Genomic DNA, 20,485 nt, shown 5'->3' on the forward strand with positions numbered 1-20,485 from the left:
TCTATACAATACTACTAGTATCTAAGTTTCATATAAAAACAGAGTAAGTGTTGTTGGTTACTTTTGACAAGTGACAAAGTTATGCCATTGCAATTATATTGAAACCATAGCCACTCTTTTGTCTTTGTTAGGAGTAAAAGACATGACAGGATCGGGATTCAGTGATTTTGGTGCGGAAAAGGCAGATGACTTTGAGTGAATACAATGTAGTACCAAATTCTACCACTTGTGTTGTGTTGTTCCTTTTTTGTAAATTAAAATGAAAGCGCAGAAACAAAAAACGCAGAAACCTTTGGAAAATTAAAACGTGGCACACCTTAGGATTGATCAGACGGTCTATAAAATTTTAAGGCAGGGGGAGACTTTCGCGGATTAAACTCGGACAATCTGTATTCTTTCTTTTGTTCGACCCATTCTAACTTCTCACCGTTCCGCCGCCTTGTGCTGCCGTTGTCCTCTCGGCGCTAGTATTCAGTTCACCACGGCTATTGTCCCCTTCGCCGTCATCTTTTACAATGGTAGAACTTGATTGCTATTTCCCTTAATGCTCAGTTGAAATGCATAGGTTTGTTTGTTGAGTTTTGCTGCTGTTACTGGTTTTGTTTTATTTTCTGTTTTGATGTTCCTGTCATGTTTAGCCTTGAAGAATTGTGATTCTCAGATCTGGTCTAGAATTAAAGAAGAATTGAAATAGGAAGACAGTGGTAACGGTGGTGATCGGAACAACGACAAACGACGGCGGCGAGTAAAAAGCATACATATTTTTCTCTTACACGTGGCATGATCACGAGCGTTCAATCGATCGGACGGACTTGATTGGGCCAAAGGCAGCTGCCTTTCCCGCCCAAAAATCACACAATCCCTGTCCGATAATCCAATTCTGAGTTATTCGGCACCGCACGACATACACAAGTGTCAGCAGTGGCGGATATGCCACCCGGCATGCCCTGGCACGTGCCCGGGCTGCCCCACCCCAAATATTATTTTTTTTTTTTTTAAAAAAAAAATTAATAAAAGAAACAAGAGGAAAAGAAGTACAGTAACGCGTTTCTCCTTCTCTCTGTTTCCTTCATTCGTTTCGCGATCGACCACCGCACCGCAGCACCACTCTCAAATCCGGTCTCAAATCTCTCTATTTCTCATTCTCTCAGTCTCAGGCCGCTCTCCGCCGCCGCTCTCAGCCTCTCTCTCGCAGTCGCAGCGCACACAGGTAAACTAAGCAACCCTAAAATTGAGAAATTGCATAAAATACATAGAAATTGGTATTCCAATTATTATTCTATGTCTAACTTGATGATATTAATCATTATCCTTTGATGTTGGGTTGTAGTATGAGAAAAAAATATGATTCATGTTTTAGGTTATTTAGAAAAAATTGGGATTTCAAGGTCTAAACTTGGTGAATTTGTTAAGAAAAAATTGGGATTTCAAGGTCTAAATTGAGATTTTAATGCTCCTGTTATTAAGAAAAGAAAAGAATATCTCTTGGCCTCTTTGTGGGATTCTTTCCTTTTGTTTATATTCATAAACAAAGCAAGTGCATATTTGATTCTGGGGCCTAGTAACACATGATTAGACTGTGTAAATTTTGTTGTTTCTCACAATTGAGTGTTGAATTTGGGAAAAAAAATAGGCAGTAGGAAAAGTTCTTCCAGCACTGAATGGTAAATTGATTGGAACGACTTTCCATTACCTGGCCATAGATGTTTATGTTTCAGCTTCTGACCTCACTGTTAGGCTTGAGAAGATGGTAACTTATGAGAAGTTGTAATTTTAAATTTAAAAGCCCTTCCATTTGACCAATTAATAAATACTGCTTTCTTTTTGGCCCTGGACAACACTGTTTCCATTCATTTATATTGTTGAAATATATGCATACTATTGGTATGTTATATTTCATCTCTCTTATTTGATTATGTTTTGCTGTTTTTTTCTTATTTGACTCATGCTAGCCAAAAAAATATTGCGGTTAAAATTGTGCCCAGGCTCCAATATAATCCTGGCTCCGCCACTGAGTGTCAGTAATAATAATAGATAACGAGGAAGGAGTAAGTAAGTACTCACGACTTTCATCGAACACCTATCGATCACAACCCCTAACGTGTCAATCTACCACCTTATCTTTTTAACTCTTTCCTGGTAAACCCAAAACATCTTCATCTTCATCTTCTCATCCCTCTCAAAATCCCAAAAACTATGAATCGTGTATTATCATCATCATTTTACAAACACTGTAACAGAGCAATTCACCAAACCATACCAAAGCACCGAAACGAAACCCAACTCCAAACCGCCGGTCCGGTAGCTTCTCTCATAAAATCCCGCTCCGTCATACGATTCCGAGGACCCGACACCGTCAAATTCCTTCGGGGACTATTAACCAACGATATACGCAAAATTGGTGAACCTATTGGCGATAAAACTGCCAATTTTCCTACACCCAATGTTCCCACTACTTCTGTTACTCCTATCTATGCTGCCTTGTTAACACCTCAAGGTAGATTCCTCTACGACCTCTTTCTCTATAAACCGCCAAACTCTGATACTAAACTTGATACTACCGGTACTGGACCTGCTTCTGATCCGAATCAACCCTTTGAATTGTTTGCTGATGTTGATGCTTCTGTTTTGGATGAATTGTTGGCAACGTTTACCAAGTGAGTTAGTGTCACTGCTTTTTTCATTCACTTCTGTTTATTTATTTCTTCTGTATCATTTCATCATGATTTTAGTGTTTATTTATTTGCATTTCTATTTGATTTGGGTAATTTTTAATTAGGTGGTGGATAGATAGATAGAGATCATTAGTATTATATACCCGAACTTATAATTCTTGCATTTACTTTCATTTAGCTTAAGCTAGTCTAGTAGCATTCATAAATCCTAGGTAACAATACTGATATTGTTATTTGGACAGCTTCATCTCGGTTCAAACCCGAGACCTCAGTGATATTTGCCACTTTGTCTACCGACAAAAAAATTAGTCTAGTTGTAGTAACTCGTGTTGAACAACATCACTCTTTAGAGAGTGCGTTGCATGTTAATTTACTAAGTTGTTATGTATCATTTCATGATCATTTTAATTTGCATTTCTATTTGATTTAGGTCATTTTTTATTAGGTGGTGGATAGATAGAGATCATTGGCATTATATACCTTAACTTAGAATACTTGCATTTGCCTTCGGGCCCGATTGGTTCGAGGTAGAGGGGAGGGGAGGGGAGGTGACAAAAAAATATTTCTTTTTATTAAATCATTTTTTCAAAAAAAAAAAACGTTTTTATTCTTGAAAAAAAGAAACAAAATTTAAAAACAAATTTTTTAAAAATGTTCCCTCACAATTTAAAATGTTCTATGAATTTAAAATATTCCTTTTGCCAATTTAAAACGTTTTTTTAACCAATCAAATCTCTCTAATAATTGAGATTTTTTGTTTTTAATTTTTTTTTTCAAGAATAAAAAACTTTTTTTTTAAAAAAAAAAGATTTAATAAAAATAAATATTTTTTTTGTCAAGATTACCCCCCTCACCTCCCCCTCCATCTACCTCGAACCAATCGAGCCCATTTACCTTAAGCTAGTCTAGTAGTGTAGCTAAACTGGCAATACCAATACCAACATTGTTAAGTTAGACACTCACGGTGTTAGTTTTGGTGGTATTTGTCACTTTGTCTACAGACCGTAAAAACCAGTCTAGTAGTAGTAACTTGTTGAATAACATCATTCTTTAGAGAGTGTGTTGCATGTTAATTTAGTAAGTAGATAAGTTCCAACCTAGAACCTTTTTTAATGTCCCTAACTCACCATCTGTTTGGATATATATCACATGTTATTTAAATTAAGGCGGTGATAACAAGATGCAGAGCAATAACACAATTTTCTTGTTAGGAATTAGTAATAGAAAATAGATTAGTAAATAGAGTTATTAGTAACTGTTGTGAATTCGATAAAAATCACACCAATAATAATCTTGATGTGTGGAGCAAATACGATTAAGCAATCAAAATAAGCGAACGGCAATAATAATCACAAGTAATGATAAACGGCGAGAAAAGAAAAGGACACAATAAATTGTTTACCCAGTTCAGTCAATGTGACCTACTCTGGGGGAGAGAGCAGCTCTCCGTTCCACTATCAAACTTTGTTCCTTGATTACAATGAGATTCTCAAAAGAGTTACAAGAAAATAGAGTTATCCTATTTCTACCCTTTTCCCAAATCTCTTCCCGTGACCAAGAGATTTCAATGAAAGTGTTTCCCAAGGTGATAGAATGATTACCCAACCCTAGAGTGTTCCCAAGATGTTACTCTTCTAACCCTAGTTTGTATGTTGGCCTCAGAAACCCTAAAAACTTGTTATGAAAAACAGAAAACGTGACCCTTTAAATACTCTGCAGCGATTTCCGCCTGAAACACAGCTTTTTCCGCCTGGGGCGGAAACTTCCGCCTGAGACACCAAGTTTTCCGCCTGGGGCGGCAAAACAGTGAGCACCCCTTTTCCTGCTTGAAATTTCCGCCCGGAACACAGGTTTTCCGCCCGGGGCGGAAAACAGCAGACTTGAGTTGTTTTTCTTCACGTTTTCAAGGCAATTTGCAACAAATCTCCACCTTGCCTTTAAAACGATGGTGATGTCAACTTCCCATCAACCACCGTGCTGCTCTCTCCAACCTCCGTCTACTCTTCAACGAAGTTAATTAAGTCCAAGCAATGCTTGAACTTAGCTCTAGGTAACGATTTGGTGAACATGTCAGCTGGATTCTCCTCTGATGCAATTTTCTGTACCATGATCTCTTTTGTTTCAATCATGTCTCTTACAAAGTGCAACCGGATGTCAATGTGCTTTGTCCTTTCATGATACACCTGGTGATTTGCCAAATGAATGGCACTCTGACTGTCACAATGTATCTTCACACACCCTTGACTAATCCCCATTTCTCCAATCATACCCTTCAACCATATGGCTTCCTTGACCCCTTCAACAAGAGCTATGTATTCTGCTTGAGTTGTTGACAAGGCTACAACAGATTGTTGATTGGCCTTCCACGTTACCGCTGTACCGAACAATGTAAACACAAAACCCGATAAGGATTTTCTAGTGTCTATATTACCTGCATAGTCCGCATCCACATATCCCTCCAAGGCATCTCTTCCTGGATCAGTTCTTGTGTACTTCAGACCACCCTTCAAAGAACCATTCAAATACCTCAGAACCCACTTCAAAGCTTGCCAATGAACTTGGCCCGGATTTGCCATAAACCGACTTACCACACTTATTGCATATGATAAATCAGGCCTACTACAAACCATGCCGTACATGATGCTTCCAACCCCACTTGCATAGGGAGTACTCTCCATCTCCTTTCTCTCATCCTCGGATTGAGGACACTGTTTTATCGACAACTTTGAATGGTGACCAAGTGGTGTATTCACTACCTTAGAATCTGTCATTCTAAACCGCTCCACCACTTTCTTCAAATAATCATGCTGAGATAAGAACAACTCACCTTTACTCCGGTCTCTCAAGATATCCATACCAAGTATCCTCTTCGCATTTCCAAGATCCTTCATCTCAAATTCACCATTTAATTTCTCCTTGAGCTTTTGAATCTCATGCTTGTCAGAACTTGCCATAAGAATATCATCTACATAAAGAAGGAGGTAGAGAATGACTTTCTCATTCCTCTTCATCATGTACACACAACTGTCATAGTTGCTTCTCACAAATCCAGTCTTCAATAAGAAATCATCAAACCGACGATACCACTGCCTCGGACTCTGCTTCAACCCATACAAAGATTTCTTCAACAGACATACTTTAGAATTGTCTTCCACAAAACCTTCAGGTTGTTGCATGTAGATAGTTTCTTCTAACTCTCCATGTAAGAATGCGGTCTTCACATCCATCTGTTCTAACTCAAGATCATACATGTTGACAATAGCCATAAGTACCCTTATAGAACAATGTTTCACCACCGGTGAGAAGATTTCATTGTAATCAATCCCTTCTACCTGAGTAAAACCCTTTGCTACAAGTCTCGCCTTATACCTTGGTGCTTCGACCCCTGGTATACCTTCTTTCCTTTTGAACACCCACTTGCTACCAACTACCCTTTTATTTTTAGGTAATGGCACAAGCTTCCAAGTCTGGTTCTTCTCCAATGAAAGCATTTCCTCATTCATTGCCTTCAACCAGTCTTGACTATCTATGCTTTCTGATGCTTCCCTGAAGTTCTTTGGTTCAGAGTCTTGCACTTCTTCAGCTGCATTCAAAGCATAACAAATAAGGTCAGCATAACCGAGTCTATTAGGTGGACGAATAACTCTCCTCTCCCTATCTCTTGCTAGCTGATAGTCAGGAACAGTTGTTTCATCACTTCCACTCTCATCAGGTACTTGAGTCTCATCCTCCTTTTCCCTCTCATCAATGGAAGGCTCCACCTCAAACTGAATTCTCTCCATCCCCGTTTCTGGTCTTTTCTCCAGGTCTTTGCACTTCATCCCCATCCGGGTCTCATCAAAAGTGACATCCCTGCTTATGATAAACTTTGATCCTCCAGGCTCCATCTTCCACAGCTTGTAACCTTTCACACCCTCGGGATAACCAATGAAAACACACTTCACAGCTCTAGCATCAAGCTTATCTTGCCTGACATGTGCAAATGCTAAAGCTCCAAAGACTTTCAAGTTAGAGTAGTCTGCCGGCTTGCCACTCCAAACCTCCATAGGTGTCTTTAGATCGATTCCTGTTGATGGACATCTGTTGATCAAATATGCAGCAGTGTTAACTGCCTCTCCCCAGAAACTTTTGGGTAATCCAGCTCCCAACAGCATACATCTCACGCGCTCCAACAAGGTCCTGTTCATCCTTTCAGCCAGACCATTCTGCTGCGGTGTGTATGCAACGGTTCTATGCCTTTTTATACCTAGTTTCCTGCAAAACTCATTAAATTGCTCTGAAACAAACTCCAGGCCATTGTCAGTTCTCAACACTTTCAGTTTAGTTCCTGTTTGATTTTCTATTAAGGTATGCCATTCCTTAAATTTTTCAAAGGTGTCACTTTTGTTCTTTACTATGTGAACCCATACCCTTCTAGAATAATCATCAATCATAGTAAGAAAATATGAACCTCCCCCATGAGTGGAAACAGACGCTGGACCCCAAAGGTCCGAGTGAACATACTCAAATGGTCTACTAGAATTATGCACTCCCACCCCAAACTTCACCTTGTGTTGTTTGCCTAATGTGCAGTTATCACAAAATTCTAGTTTGTTCAATTTTTCTTGTCCTAGCAAACCTTGTTTAGCTAGTTCAACTAAACCCCTCTCACTGACATGCCCTAACCTCAAATGCCATAGTTTGGTTATATCTGCAGCCTCTACACTAGTTACTAATGCATTAGAAATAACGGTGGAACCTTCTAAAATATAAAGACCATTAATTTTAGACCCTTTAGCAATTACTAATGCACCATTTGAAATTCTCATTACCCCACGTTCAATTCTAGTACAATACCCTAGACTATCAAACATGCTTATGGAAATCAAATTTCTCTTAAGTTCGGGAATATACCTCACATTCTTCAAAAGGAAATCACGGTCATCAAACATTTTGAGACGGATAGTACCCATACCTTGAACCTTGCACGCCTTATTGTTACCGAGACGAACAACTCCACCTTCTTTAAATTCCAAGGTTTCAAAGTACTCCTTTCTTGGACAAATGTGATATGAGCACCCTGAGTCCATGACCCAGCTTTTCTCAGGTTCCCAACTTGTAACTGTTAGTGCTCCTGCACTCTCATAACCTTCCTCCTCACTAGCGGCAATTTGAACTGACGAACTACCACCACCCCTTCTCTCGGGACAGTCCTTCTTGAAGTGACCTGGTTCATGACAATGGTAACATTTGAACTTGCCACCACCATCACCCCTTGCCCTAGACTTGGACCTGTGTTTCTTCCCTTTTCCTCTCCCTTTGTTTTCACTTCTCCCCCTTGCAATATTCAAGCCTTCTCCACTATCATCAATTTTCATATCTCTGAGTTTAGTCAACTCCTTGGTTCTCAAGGCCGATTGGACTTCATCCAAGGTGATAGTGCCTTCTTTGCCATATAGCAATGCATCCTTGAGATTGTCAAGAGACTTGGGAAAAGCACACAACAGGTGAAACGCTTTGTCCTCATCTTCCAGGTTCACATCAATGTTCGCCAAATCGTCAATAATTTTATTGAACTCCGATAGTTGTTCCATTACCGACTTATTCTCCACCATACGAAAGAAAAATAACCGTTCTTTCAAACACTGCTTATGTGCCAAAGACTTCGTCATATACAACGCATCAAGCTTGGTCCACATAGCCACGGCTGTTTTTTCTTTCGCTACTTCTCTCAACACCTTATCCCCAAGGCACAAAATAATCGCACTCAGTGCTTTATTATTCATCTCGGTCTTTTCTGCTGGTGTCAAAGTAGCAGGCATGTGTGCCTCTCCTAGAAGCGCCTCATCACACTTCTGTTGAGTTAATATTGCCCTCATCTTCACCTTCCACAACCCAAAGTCGTTACTCCCGGTGAACTTCTCGATGTCCCACTTAGAACCCATGATACTTAATTCGTTTGATCCTTTGCCCCACGGTGGGCGCCAATTGTTGTGAATTCGTCTATAAAATCACACCAATAAAAGAACTTGATGTGTGGAGCAATAGAACGGCAACCAAATAACAAGCGGAATAAGCAATAATAATAATAACCGATAAAAGATAAAGGAGAAGAAAGAACACGATAATTTGTTTACCCAGTTCGGTCCAATAATGACCTAGTCTGGGGGAGAGAGCAGCCCCTCCGTTCCACTATATCAAAGAGTAACGCTACAAAGAAATTCCCAATTGGGTTACAAGAATTAATCCTAATTCTACCCAAAACCCGAATCTCTTCCCGTGGCCAAGAGACTCAATTTGATAAGTGTTTCCCAAGGTGTAATCAATCCCCTTTGCCTAACCCTAGAGTTATACCAAGAGACAACCCCTCTTGTTTCTCTCTAAAACTCTAGCCTTGTGTCGGCGGCAAATCCTAATTGAAAACCCTACATTGTTGCTCCCTTTCTCTCTCTCTCTATGAATAAAGTGATCCCTATTTATAGAAAAATATATGCCAAAAAACTAGTAACAAATCTGTTTTAAAATAAAACAAATCCAAGTCAGAGTGTCTTCCAAAAAAAATATATTTTTTCCCAAAAAATCTTCAAAACATCAAAGATGCAAAAAAATTCAACAAAGATTTTTCTGACTTCTTGTAACTGAGATTTCAAGGCATATCCAACAGTAACAATGATAGATTAATAAGTAGATTGGTTGATATATTGTTGACTATTTCCTCAGCTTTGTAGGCAGCACCTTCCCTTACTCTTACTCTTTTTGTTTCTCTTATTTATGAGATTTGCTTGTGGAGACTTTAAAGTTATTAGTGCTGCAGGTACCGGTTGAGGTCGAAGGTTGAAATTGATAATGTTGCTAGCGAATTCTCATGTTGGCAGCGTTATGGTTCTGGCCCTTCTGACAATTCCTCGGATGTAGAAGAACCAGAAGCAGCGTCTGTTGGGTGGGGAGCTGGTGAGGATGGTGCTGCAATGTCGTCCTCTAGTGAGGGTAATCTTGGATGGCAATGGTTTAAGGATCCCAGATTGGCCTGTCTTGGTTTCAGAGGGATCTTTCCATCAAATATCATTCGTTAGTATCAGCCCCTTTGCCGGCTAATTAGATATTTTGGCTGTAATTTTTTATAAATAATTTGGTCTTACTAACTCGTTTGTGTTTCAGCACCTCTAATTGAGGCTGACAAAGAGACTGATGAACAGAATTACCTTATGTGGAGAATAGAGAAGGGAGTAGCAGAAGGATCAATTGAGATTCCAAAAGGTTCATAATTCCCTTACTTTTAACAAACTTATTCTAAGAAGAGTGAGTACTTCTGAGGATGAAAATCTTGATTTATTTATCGTGTTCAGGTGAAGCAATGCCACTTGAGTATAATCTAGTTGGCCTTAATGCAATCAGCTTTGACAAAGGTTGCTATGTCGGGCAGGAACTCATAGCACGTACACACCACAGAGGGGTGATTCGGAAGCGATTAGTTCCTCTAAGGTTTCAAGATAATGATGGGAAAGGTAATTAGTAGTAGTTGTCTTCTTTAGTATTATGATATCTATTGCCCAACTTTATATAATGATGAATGAACTCTGAGCCTTTCGTTTCTGCTATTCTAGAAGTCATAGACAAAGTCATTCCTGGCTCCGAAGTAGTAAACAGAGAATCTGGGAAAAAAGCTGGTTTAGTGACTACTGCTCTGGGATGTCGTGGGTTGGGGCTCTTGCGGCTGGAGGAAGCTTTAAAAGGTTCCACTGCTTTGTCCATTCAAGGACAAGAGGATGTGAAGGTTGTCGCTAGTAAACCAGATTGGTGGCCTTCTGATTGGCTTCAAGATCTTCAACAGCACACTGCTTTTGCATAGGATGCTCAATCTCATTCAAAAGACAAGTATCTTTTAACAAGTAAGTGGATAAGGAAACTGTGACGGCGACGGTAGTGGATTTTCTTGCTGAGTGAGTTATGGAAACGACAGTTAAGTCATATTTCCTTCTTAGAAACCTTAATGTAGAACAATTTTGTTTTCGTTAGAAAAGAATCATTATGTATTTTATTATAAATTTGTACAAAGCCCTGCCGTCAAATTCATTTTGCTTGATGAGTAGTATAAGCTGGAAAAATATAACCAGTGTAAACTTAATGGCACAGAGAGACCATTTGTACCAGATGAATAATGAAAGGCTAGAAAGTTTGGATATCTATGTTCCTAATATCAATGTAGTAGACAGACTTGTTACTTTATCAAAAAAATAAAAAGCAGTAGATTTTTTATTTTAAGCTGCTATATTTATAGTTTGTTAGGGAAATATCATTGATCCTTAGTGACTTTCAGAACAAAATGTAAAATCAACTGCATTGTCTACCATCTATGATGGAAATATCGTGTATGATAATACTATCATTGGAGTAGCTCAGTTAATTACAAGGCATCACTTTTGTTGTAATTAACTTAACCGTCTGAATAGTTATAGTTTTGTTCCATCAGTTCCATCAAAAGAGGCATCTTGTTGTATCATTATAATAATTCATAATTCATTCTGACTCTATATATGAATATGAAAGAGAGTTTCTTTCTCTTGATGTATTTTTCACATATCAAACATGGCATCTAGTGCTGAAACTTCTTGGGACTTTTATCATCTTCCATTCTGTTTTGGCTCTGCAAACTCTGCATCAATGGCAGGTTCCTTCACTACACCAGAAGAATATCAACAAGTTTCAGGCAAATCTGCAATGCTACAGTACAGACATATCTATAGGAGGTAGCAATCAAATTTCACTACCACATTTATGTCTTAGTAACATTCGCCTTTATTAAAATGTCACCAAATTACCAATGAGTTTTAAATTGAATCTATTGTTTATAGTTGAAGCTAGGGTGACATGTACTATTACTTATGGGCAAAAGTTATTATCCATAAGCCAAATCTTTATGGATGGTACATAAGTTAATCCCAGCCATCAGATTCATCTTCATCATCGCACTGTTCATAACACTATTCATCGCACTGTTCATCATCATCATCGCGCTGTTCATCTTCTTCTTCTTGATCATTGTTCATCTTCTTCGCGAAAAACGAAAACGAAACAGTGAAACGCGATCTTCTTCTTCTTCTTTTTCCAATTTCGAACGCGATCTGGAAAATCGAAATCGAAAAATCAAATCTATTTCGATTTCGATTTGATTTGATTCATCTTCGCGAAAAATCAACTCCGATTTTCGAACGCGATCTGATTCATCTTCGTTAAAAAAATCAATTCTGATTTCGATTTGATTTTCCCTTTCGATTTCGATTTTCCCTTTCGATTTGATTTTCCCTATTTTTCGAAGAAGAAGATGAACAGTGATTTGAGTTCCAGATGCCAAAACCATTAAGTACATCTAATGGTTTTACAGTATGACGCTCTGAAACCATTTTTTCTGTGGAATGGTTTCACATTAAATGTACTAATCGTCAAAACCATTAATTGGTTTCAAGATGTTATACACTGAAACAATTTGTCTAGTTAAATGGTTTCATACTGTTATACACCGAAACCATTATTCTAGTTAAATGGTTTCATAGCGTTATACACTGAAACCATTAGTCTTGTTATTTGGTTTCAAGATGTTATACTCTGAAATCATTAGTCTAGTTAAATGGTTTCATAGCGTTATACACTGAAACCATTATTTTAGTTAAATGGTTTCATATGGGCATTAGTGCTAAGATGTTATACACTGAAACCATTGTTATTAAGTAAAACATCACATAACCATTTTACAAAACCATGCTACATAAAGCAAAAAATCATATAAAGCAATTAGGGTTAGTTTAGTTGAAAAAAATTTGGATAGTATGCATGAGATATTGGATTCGATCATTTTTTTATTGTAAAGAAAAATCGATATATATATATATATATATATATATATATATATATATATATATATATATATATATATATATATATATATATGTAATTAATGTATGAAATTTTATTTATATTGTGATTATGATTGATAAAACTTAAAATTAAATTGTATGTTTGACAAGTATGCTTTATATATACATGAACCATTCGTTATTATGTTGGGCTTCGAGGGGGTGTATGACGAAAATTAATTAAAAATGGATTTTTATAATATATACTTCAAAGGAACAAAAGTTATTATTTAATTGGAAACGGGGGGCGCGCTAGAAATTTGGGGGGGTGCGCTAGAAGTTTGGAGGAGGGAAAAAAATTGGGGGCGCGCTAGAAATCTAGGGGAGGAAAAAAAAATGGGGGGCTCACAAGAAATCTAGGAGAAAAAGAAAAAAAACAACTGGGGGTGCGCTAAGCAAAAGAGGGGGGCGCAAGTAATGAGGTAGAATATGGGGGGCGCGCGAGTAATGGATTGCCTAATTTTGGGTTTGGGCTGACCTTTGGTTGACTTTTGGTGTAGGAAGCAAATATGGTGGGTGTAGGAAGCAAGTTTATGCATGGTGCATAAGTTTGGGCTTATGCACCATAACCACACCCAGCTATGTTGTTGGCTTGTTGCATAAATGTGAAAATGATTATATTCTCAATAAAAATCACAACAAATGTAGATCAGTGCGTCGTCTGGCTCACAATTTAATTATTTGAATTCCTAATAATTTACGGGAATCTTATTAGCACGAAGGCTAATAGTATCAAGAGTGGAGCAACCTCATCTACTAATAATTCATAATGATCATATGATATTCTTAATATTAACTAATTAAGGGTTCTTCCATTAATATTGGATTCTATTAGCACAAGGCTAAAAACACTTGAGTGATTATATTATTCTAAAAATTGTAATTCATGTTATTTATTGTTAATTAACAAGAATAAACCAGTATTATCCTACATGGTTTTCCTTACCAGAGCTTTATAGGGGATTCTAGAGTTAATGAGTTAGTATTATGAACAGAGAAAAAAGGGAACAAAAGTCATTCTTTCATTGATTTGGGAATGAATACAGTGTTAGTATATATACAGCAGCTAGGGTCTATACTAAGTATTGAATACACGCAAGTACATAATCCTGTACACTAAGGCTAATTAGCATGTGTGGTATTTAACTTGTTATCAGATGAAGCTTCAGTGTGTATAGGTTCCAATACCCTCCCATAAGGTGGAGCTTGGTAGATATCGACCATGCCCAACTTGGCTAACAAAATACCAAACGGCTGAGGAAGGAGAGTCTTGGTGAAGAAATCGGCTATCTGGTCTTTGGAAGAAACAGGAAGAAGCTTCATGAGGCCTGCTTGTAACTTCTCACGCACAACATGGCAATCAATGTCAAGATGCTTGGTGCGTTCGTGGAACACGGGATTAGCAGCAATATGAAGCGCACTTTGGTTGTCGCAGTAGAGCACAGGAAGCTTGGAGCAAGTGACATGGAGGTCCTGAAGCAAATAAACAAGCCATTGGAGCTCGCAAGTGGCAGAGGCAAGGGCACGATACTCTGCCTCGGAGGAAGAACGAGCAACAGTGATTTGCTTCTTAGTGCGCCATGAAATGAGAGACTGGCCTAAGAAAAAACAGTGACCAGAGATAGAACGGCGTGAATCTTTGCACCCAGCCCAATCAGCATCAGAAAATCCCAAAATTTGAAGTGAAGAGGAGCGTGGAAAGAAGAGACCACGACCAGGATAATTTTTGAGATATTTTAGAACACGCAGAGCTGCAGTATAGTGTGTATGAGTGGGCTTAGAAAGGAACTGGCTCAATTGTTGTGTGATGAAAGTGATGTCAGGACGAGTGGTGTTGAGATATAGTAAACGACCAACCAATCGTCTATAGGCAGAAATATCTTCAAATGGGGCACTGTTGTCAGCATGAAGTTTGATGGAAGCATCAGATGGTGTGGAAACTGGCTTAGCTCCAAGGAGGCCAGAATCAGTCAACAAGTCTAGACAATACTTCCGTTGGCACAAAGATATACCCTTAGCTGAATGTGCTACTTCAAGGCCTAAGAAATACTTTAATGTACCCAAATCCTTGATTTTGAAGGCATTGTGAAGAAGAGTTTTCACATAAGTGAATTCTGCCATGTAATTCCCAGCAATAATGACATCATCTACATATACCAGCAACAATGTGAAGTGTGAAGCATCATGCTTAGTAAACAAAGAATGGTCTGAATGGGCTTGTTTATAACCATGAGCAAGCAGAAGAGAAGTGAGTTTGGCGTACCACTGCCGGCTAGCCTGTTTAAGGCCATAAAGTGACTTAACCAGTTTACAAACTTTGTTAGGATCATTAGTAACACCAGGTGGAGGAGTCATGTACACATCTTCTTGCAAATCTCCATGGAGGAAAGCATTATTCACGTCCAATTGATGAAGAAACCAATTGTGAACAGATGCTAACGCAATAACCATTCTTACTGTGGTTAGTTTAGCCACTGGTGAAAAGGTGTCAAAATAATCCAAACCTTCAATTTGATTGAAGCCTTTAGCCACTAATCTGGCTTTATATCTCTCCACAGTGCCATCTGCATGGTGTTTAACTTTGTAGACCCATCTACAGCCAATTGGTTTCACATGATGAGGAAGGTCAACAAGATTCCAAGTACCAGTAGCCTCAAGAGCTTGCAGTTCAACTTGCATAGCTTGTTTCCAACAATCAAATTTGATAGCCTCAGCATAAGATTTGGGTTCAGTGTGTGTAGTCAGGGACAAAGCATAAAAACAATGAGGGTTAGACAAATTTTGATATGAAATGAAATGAGACATAGGATAAACAATACCTGAAGATTTCATGGATGAGTGATCTAAAGCATTGCAGACATAGTCTTTTAGATAAGGAGGAATGTGTTTAAGTCTGGTAGAAGATCTATGAGAAGGAATGTTATCAGATGAAGATGAAGGTGAAGAGGTAGACACAACATTGTCATTAGACACAGAAACAGGAGGAGGAAAAGATGTGTTATTAGAGTTAGGAATGGGAACAGCAGGACTGGGACATGATGGAATATAATCCCAATACGAAGTGGGATTAGAGATAGAGCTAGGATAGGGTAAGACATGTTCATGAAAGGTGACATGTCTAGAGATAAAAATTTCTCTAGATGACAAATCATAAAGAACATAACCTTTGTAGCCTGACTTGTATCCTAAGAAAACAGATTTTCTAGCTCTAGGGTCAAGTTTAGTTCTATGAGCTGTGAGGGTAGTGGCATAACATAAGGAGCCAAACACTTTGAACAAGGACATATCAGGAATGGAATTGTGAAATAGCTGAAATGGTGACTTGTTGTGCAATGTAGGTGTAGTGATTCTGTTTATAAGGAAAGTAGCATATAATACTGCATAAGACCAGAAGGATTTTGGCAATTTGGATTGAAACAAAAGGGCACGACCTACATTCAGGAGGTGTTGATGTTTTCTTTCAACCCTCCCATTTTGTTGGGGTGTTTCAACGCAGGACTTTTGATGTAATATGCCATGAGATGCATAAAAGGAGTCAAGTAAAAATTCTGGACCATTGTCACTTCTTATAGTTTTAGGGGTGATTTTGTGTTGAGTTTGAATAGAAAGGATAAAGTTTTGAACATGACTGGATACATCTGCTTTAGATTTTAGTAAGATGATCCAAGTATATCTGCTATAGTCATCAACTATAGTTAAGAAATATTTGTGATTATGCACAGAAGTAATAGACAAGGGTCCCCATATATCAAAATGTAAAAGTTCAAAAATGGAACTGGAAATAGAAATACTATGAGGAAAAGTAAGTTTCTTTTGTTTTGCATAGTGACAAACATCACAAGCTGCTTTATTATCATTATGAATATCAGGGTACATTTGAGACATATGTGAAAGTCTTCTATGAGACAAATGGCCTAGCCTAAAGTGCCATAAGGCATTAGAAGGTATGATAGAAGTAGCATTAATACTACTGTTATTACAAACTGAATTGACACATTTATTTGCAGGAAAAGAAACTAAAGTTGGCATAGATGGATAAGCTCCATCAATCATCAATCTAAAGAGACCATCTGCTTGATCACTCGAACCAATCATCTTCTTGGAATTCAATTCCTGTATGACACATTTGTGAGAAGAAAATTGAACAGAACAAGCAAGATTAGCACACAATTTAGAAACAGAAATTAGATTAAGTCTAAAATCTGAAGAATAGAGCACATTTGTGAGATATAAATGGGGTGTGAAGTGAACATTACCAGCATACTTAACAATGACAGAGTTACCATTAGGCAAATTAACATGTATAGGCTTAATTTTGTAAAAGGAACTAAACCAATTCAGAGAGGAACAAATGTGATCATTAGCACCAGAATCTATGAGCCAAAAGGTAGCATGAGATTGAATAGAACAAGAAACTATATTGTGGATAGATGATACAAAGTCAGAAGATGAAATTATACCTGTTTCATGAACTGAAGTGGTATGAATGTGGTTTGAGCTAGGGCCAACAGTAGGAGAGGCTGAGGGAATCAAATTAGTTTGCTGAAGCAAGTTCATAAGTTGATCATACTTCTCTTGAGAGATATTAGTACCAGAACTTGAAGCTACCAAATCAGAGTTACCATTAGCAGTAGTAGAATCCACATTATCAGAATTAACCAAATTCACACCAGTATTGGATCGAATATTAGGATTTCCATGTTTCTTATAGCACCAATCAACTGTGTGGCCATTCTTATCACAGAAAGTGCAATGCCTTGTATCACCCTTACCTTTTCCAGAGTTCATAGGTGATTTACCACGATTGAATGACTTTCGTGCATCAGAGGCATTCACAAGGACATTGCTATCATCAGAATTAGGAACAACAGGAGCAATCATAGCATGATTACTTTCTTCTTGCACTACTAGAGAATATATTTTGTTAATAGTAGGCAAAGGATCCATCAAAAGGACTTGAGTCTTAACAACAGAAAAGTGATCATTCAGGCCAGTTAAGAATTGAATGATTTGATCTTCTTCACGATAGGCACGTGCCGCGCGCATAGCATCGCAACGGCATGGATGCAGACAAGTACAGTGAGGTATGGGACGGTGCGAATTCAATTCCTCCCACAGAGCTCTCATATCAGTATAGTAATCAAGAACAGAGCGATTACCTTGCTTGAGAGTGTGAAGTGCAGAACGCAACGAAACAATACGAATCCGATCTGCTTTGGCGAAGCGTTCTTGAAGATCCTCCCAGGCATCAATGGCGTTTTCATGGAATACGAGTGTCTGAGCAATGGATTCCGAAACCGAGTTGATGATCCATGAGTGTACAAGGTGATTACATCGTTCCCAAGCAGAACGATTCAGATCCAAAGCATCGGGAATAGGAATTGAACGATCGAGAAGCGCGAGCTTGTTCTTGGCGCCTAAAGAACGACGCATCGAACGACTCCATGCGAGGTAGTTGCCGCCGGTGAGTTGAGGAGTAACAGTCACCGAATTCGGTCCTTCACTAGGATGAACATAGAGAAAGGAATCAGAATTGTTCGGTGGAATCGGAGCTGGAGTCGGAGCAACACGGGGAGGCATGGTGAAAGTTCAACGAGATTGCAGAAAATTGAAGAAATCAATGGTGAATTGAGCAAGAAGCTCAAGGAAGAAGATGAAGATTGCAGCGGAAAACGGTTAGAAAACGGTTAGGATCGTAACAACCTTCCAATTGAAGGAAGCTGATACCATATTATGAACAGAGAAAAAAGGGAACAAAAGTCATTCTTTCATTGATTTTGGAATGAATACAGTGTTAGTATATATACAGCAGCTAGGGTCTATACTAAGTATTGAATACACGCAAGTACATAATCCTGTACACTAAGGCTAATTAGCATGTGTGGTATTTAACTTGTTATCAGATGAAGCTTCAGTGTGTATAGGTTCCAATAGTTAGGTCTAAGTTATTTATACCTAACCTTGTGTAGAAAAAAGATTCAGATTGTGTAGAAATTTTCAATACTAAAACATTTCCAAAACAAAAACATTCAGACGTACTAATAGTGGTTCTAATTTTTTAGATTGCCTACTAAAGAGTAAAGACAACTTGGTCAGGCATGGTTCCCCAAATTAGCTTTTATGCACATTCAACATTTTAAATCTCTCATCCGACTTTGTAAAGACTTTTAAAGGTGTTCTTCAGGCTATTTGATTATCTTGTGCTTGGGTGATTTGTAATGAAGGAAATAATAGAATTTTCAATCAACAATTTTCCACTCTTGCTCAGGTGGTTGATCGGATAAAGATTCTCGTTTGGCGGTGGTTGAAATTTGAATTTTTTGTCACTGGCACGAAAGTTAAATAAACTGAACTGCTGAAACCTCAACCTAGAAATTGAATTTTTCCAAATTTCTTTTGTAGAATCTTCTATTTCAATATATAGAATAAATATGTTGATCCACTATCCACTATGTGGATATTGAATTTTTTTGTCTCTGGTATAAAATTGCGAAAGTTCAATAAACCAAAACTACTGAAACCTCATCTTGAAATTGATTTTTTTTTTGTTATAGGTGGGCATGTCACTTTGTTTGAGTGCATATTTTGTCTAATCTTTTGTATCAAATTAGTTGTTTCTTGGCAATTTTTGACACATCTTTTATCAGAATAGCTTTCTTTTCTTTTCTAGTTTAAAGACTTGTGCATTCGCACGCAGTGGCGGCTCGCACACATGTGCGAGGCGTGCGACGGCATCGGGCCTCAAAATTTTGAGGGCCTCAGTTCAAAATTTCGAGGTCCTATAATATTACTTATATATTATTTATACTTATAAAATATCATATGTATATTAATAGATAATTTTTTGGCCCTAAACTAATAGTTATATATTATTAATGTTCATAAAATATCATACGAGTATCAATAGATTAGTTAGCTATACTCGTAAATATAGTTTTAGTCCATTTTTATCTTTGCATAAAATTTAACCTTAGATTAGGAGATTCTTTTTTGACGTTATATACAAAGATAATTATTTTGTATTTCTTATCTCATTTGATTTAATGTAATTGGTTTAATATTGATAATCTATATGTTTACAAAAATAAAAATGATTTTTTTATATTATACGCGATTTAAATCGACAGTTTTTTTTTTAAAAAAAAATTAAATTTTTTATATTAAGGTGCCACTTTTATATTTTGCACAGAGCCTCCTAAAACCCGGAGACGCCCCTGTTCGCACGGGTGATTGACTTGTATTCGATATTTAAGTTTGTCATTATATTAAGATAGAAAAATTATTATATAATAGTATTTTTTTTATAAGTGTTACTATATAATATTGTTAAAATATAAGTGAAACAATTGTGTTATTTCTTGTAAAACTTATTAAATGAATAAATTTGATTATAATTATCAATGACAAATATTTATCCAATTTTTTATGTGTTAATGACAAATAATGGTCCCGTGTATGTTTTTTAGGGTAAATGCCTGTTTACCCCCCTGCAAAATTAGGGATTTTTCGTATACTCCCTGCGCGGATTTTTTTTCCTGTTTACCCCCTGCAATTTAATTTATTTTTTTTTTCATTTTGCCCCCTAGATGGACAAGTGGGCATCTGACTGTGCATCTTTGCTGACGTGACATGCATACGTGGAAATGCATTAAATTTATATTTATTTTTAAAAATCCACGTCAGTTAATTTTTTTTTTGTTAAAAAAGTAAATTATTTTTTTGAAAAAAAATTCTTAAAACTTTAATTTTTTTTACTGCCAAAAAAAAATTCAAAAAATAATAATTTTTAAAAAAGCAAAATTCTTAAAACATTATTATTCTTTTTTTAAGATTTTTATAAAATAATAAAAAATAAATATAACAAATAAATTTTAAAAATAATAAACTTATTTTTAAAAATTTACTTTCTATTCTTTTTAC

General features: G+C 37.3%; 1 protein-coding gene across 4 annotated transcripts; it reads left to right on the plus strand.

Moving 5' to 3' along the window:
• The first annotated feature begins 986 nt into the window (after nucleotides 1-986).
• Nucleotides 987-10,916, plus strand: LOC123884481 (putative transferase At4g12130, mitochondrial). 4 transcript variants are annotated; one of them, XM_045933576.1, is made up of 6 exons: nucleotides 987-1,210; nucleotides 1,953-2,657; nucleotides 9,469-9,641; nucleotides 9,813-9,911; nucleotides 10,001-10,159; nucleotides 10,262-10,916. In XM_045933576.1, the coding sequence occupies exons 2-6, from the start codon at nucleotides 2,197-2,199 to the stop codon at nucleotides 10,501-10,503; spliced, it is 1,134 nt and encodes a 377-aa protein (XP_045789532.1). In that variant the 5' UTR covers nucleotides 987-1,210; nucleotides 1,953-2,196; the 3' UTR covers nucleotides 10,504-10,916. The 4 variants fall into 4 exon arrangements, with proteins under 4 accessions (XP_045789532.1, XP_045789530.1, XP_045789531.1 ...); XM_045933574.1 differs by having other exon boundaries at nucleotides 990-1,210; nucleotides 9,469-9,722; XM_045933575.1 differs by having other exon boundaries at nucleotides 991-1,210; nucleotides 10,259-10,916.
• Nucleotides 10,917-20,485: the final 9,569 nt, after the last annotated feature.

This window comes from Trifolium pratense, linkage group LG5, assembly GCF_020283565.1.
Source record: "Trifolium pratense cultivar HEN17-A07 linkage group LG5, ARS_RC_1.1, whole genome shotgun sequence".
Taxonomy (NCBI): domain Eukaryota; kingdom Viridiplantae; phylum Streptophyta; class Magnoliopsida; order Fabales; family Fabaceae; genus Trifolium; species Trifolium pratense.

Coding starts and splice junctions, on each gene's coding strand:
- LOC123884481 (XM_045933573.1), top strand. CDS start 2,197: ATGAATCGTGTATTATCATCATCATTTTACAAACACTGTAACAGAGCA. Junction 2,658..9,468: donor TTGTTGGCAACGTTTACCAA/GTGAGTTAGTGT, acceptor TTAGTGCTGCAG/GTACCGGTTGAGGTCGAAGG. Junction 9,912..10,000: donor ATCAATTGAGATTCCAAAAG/GTTCATAATTCC, acceptor TATCGTGTTCAG/GTGAAGCAATGCCACTTGAG.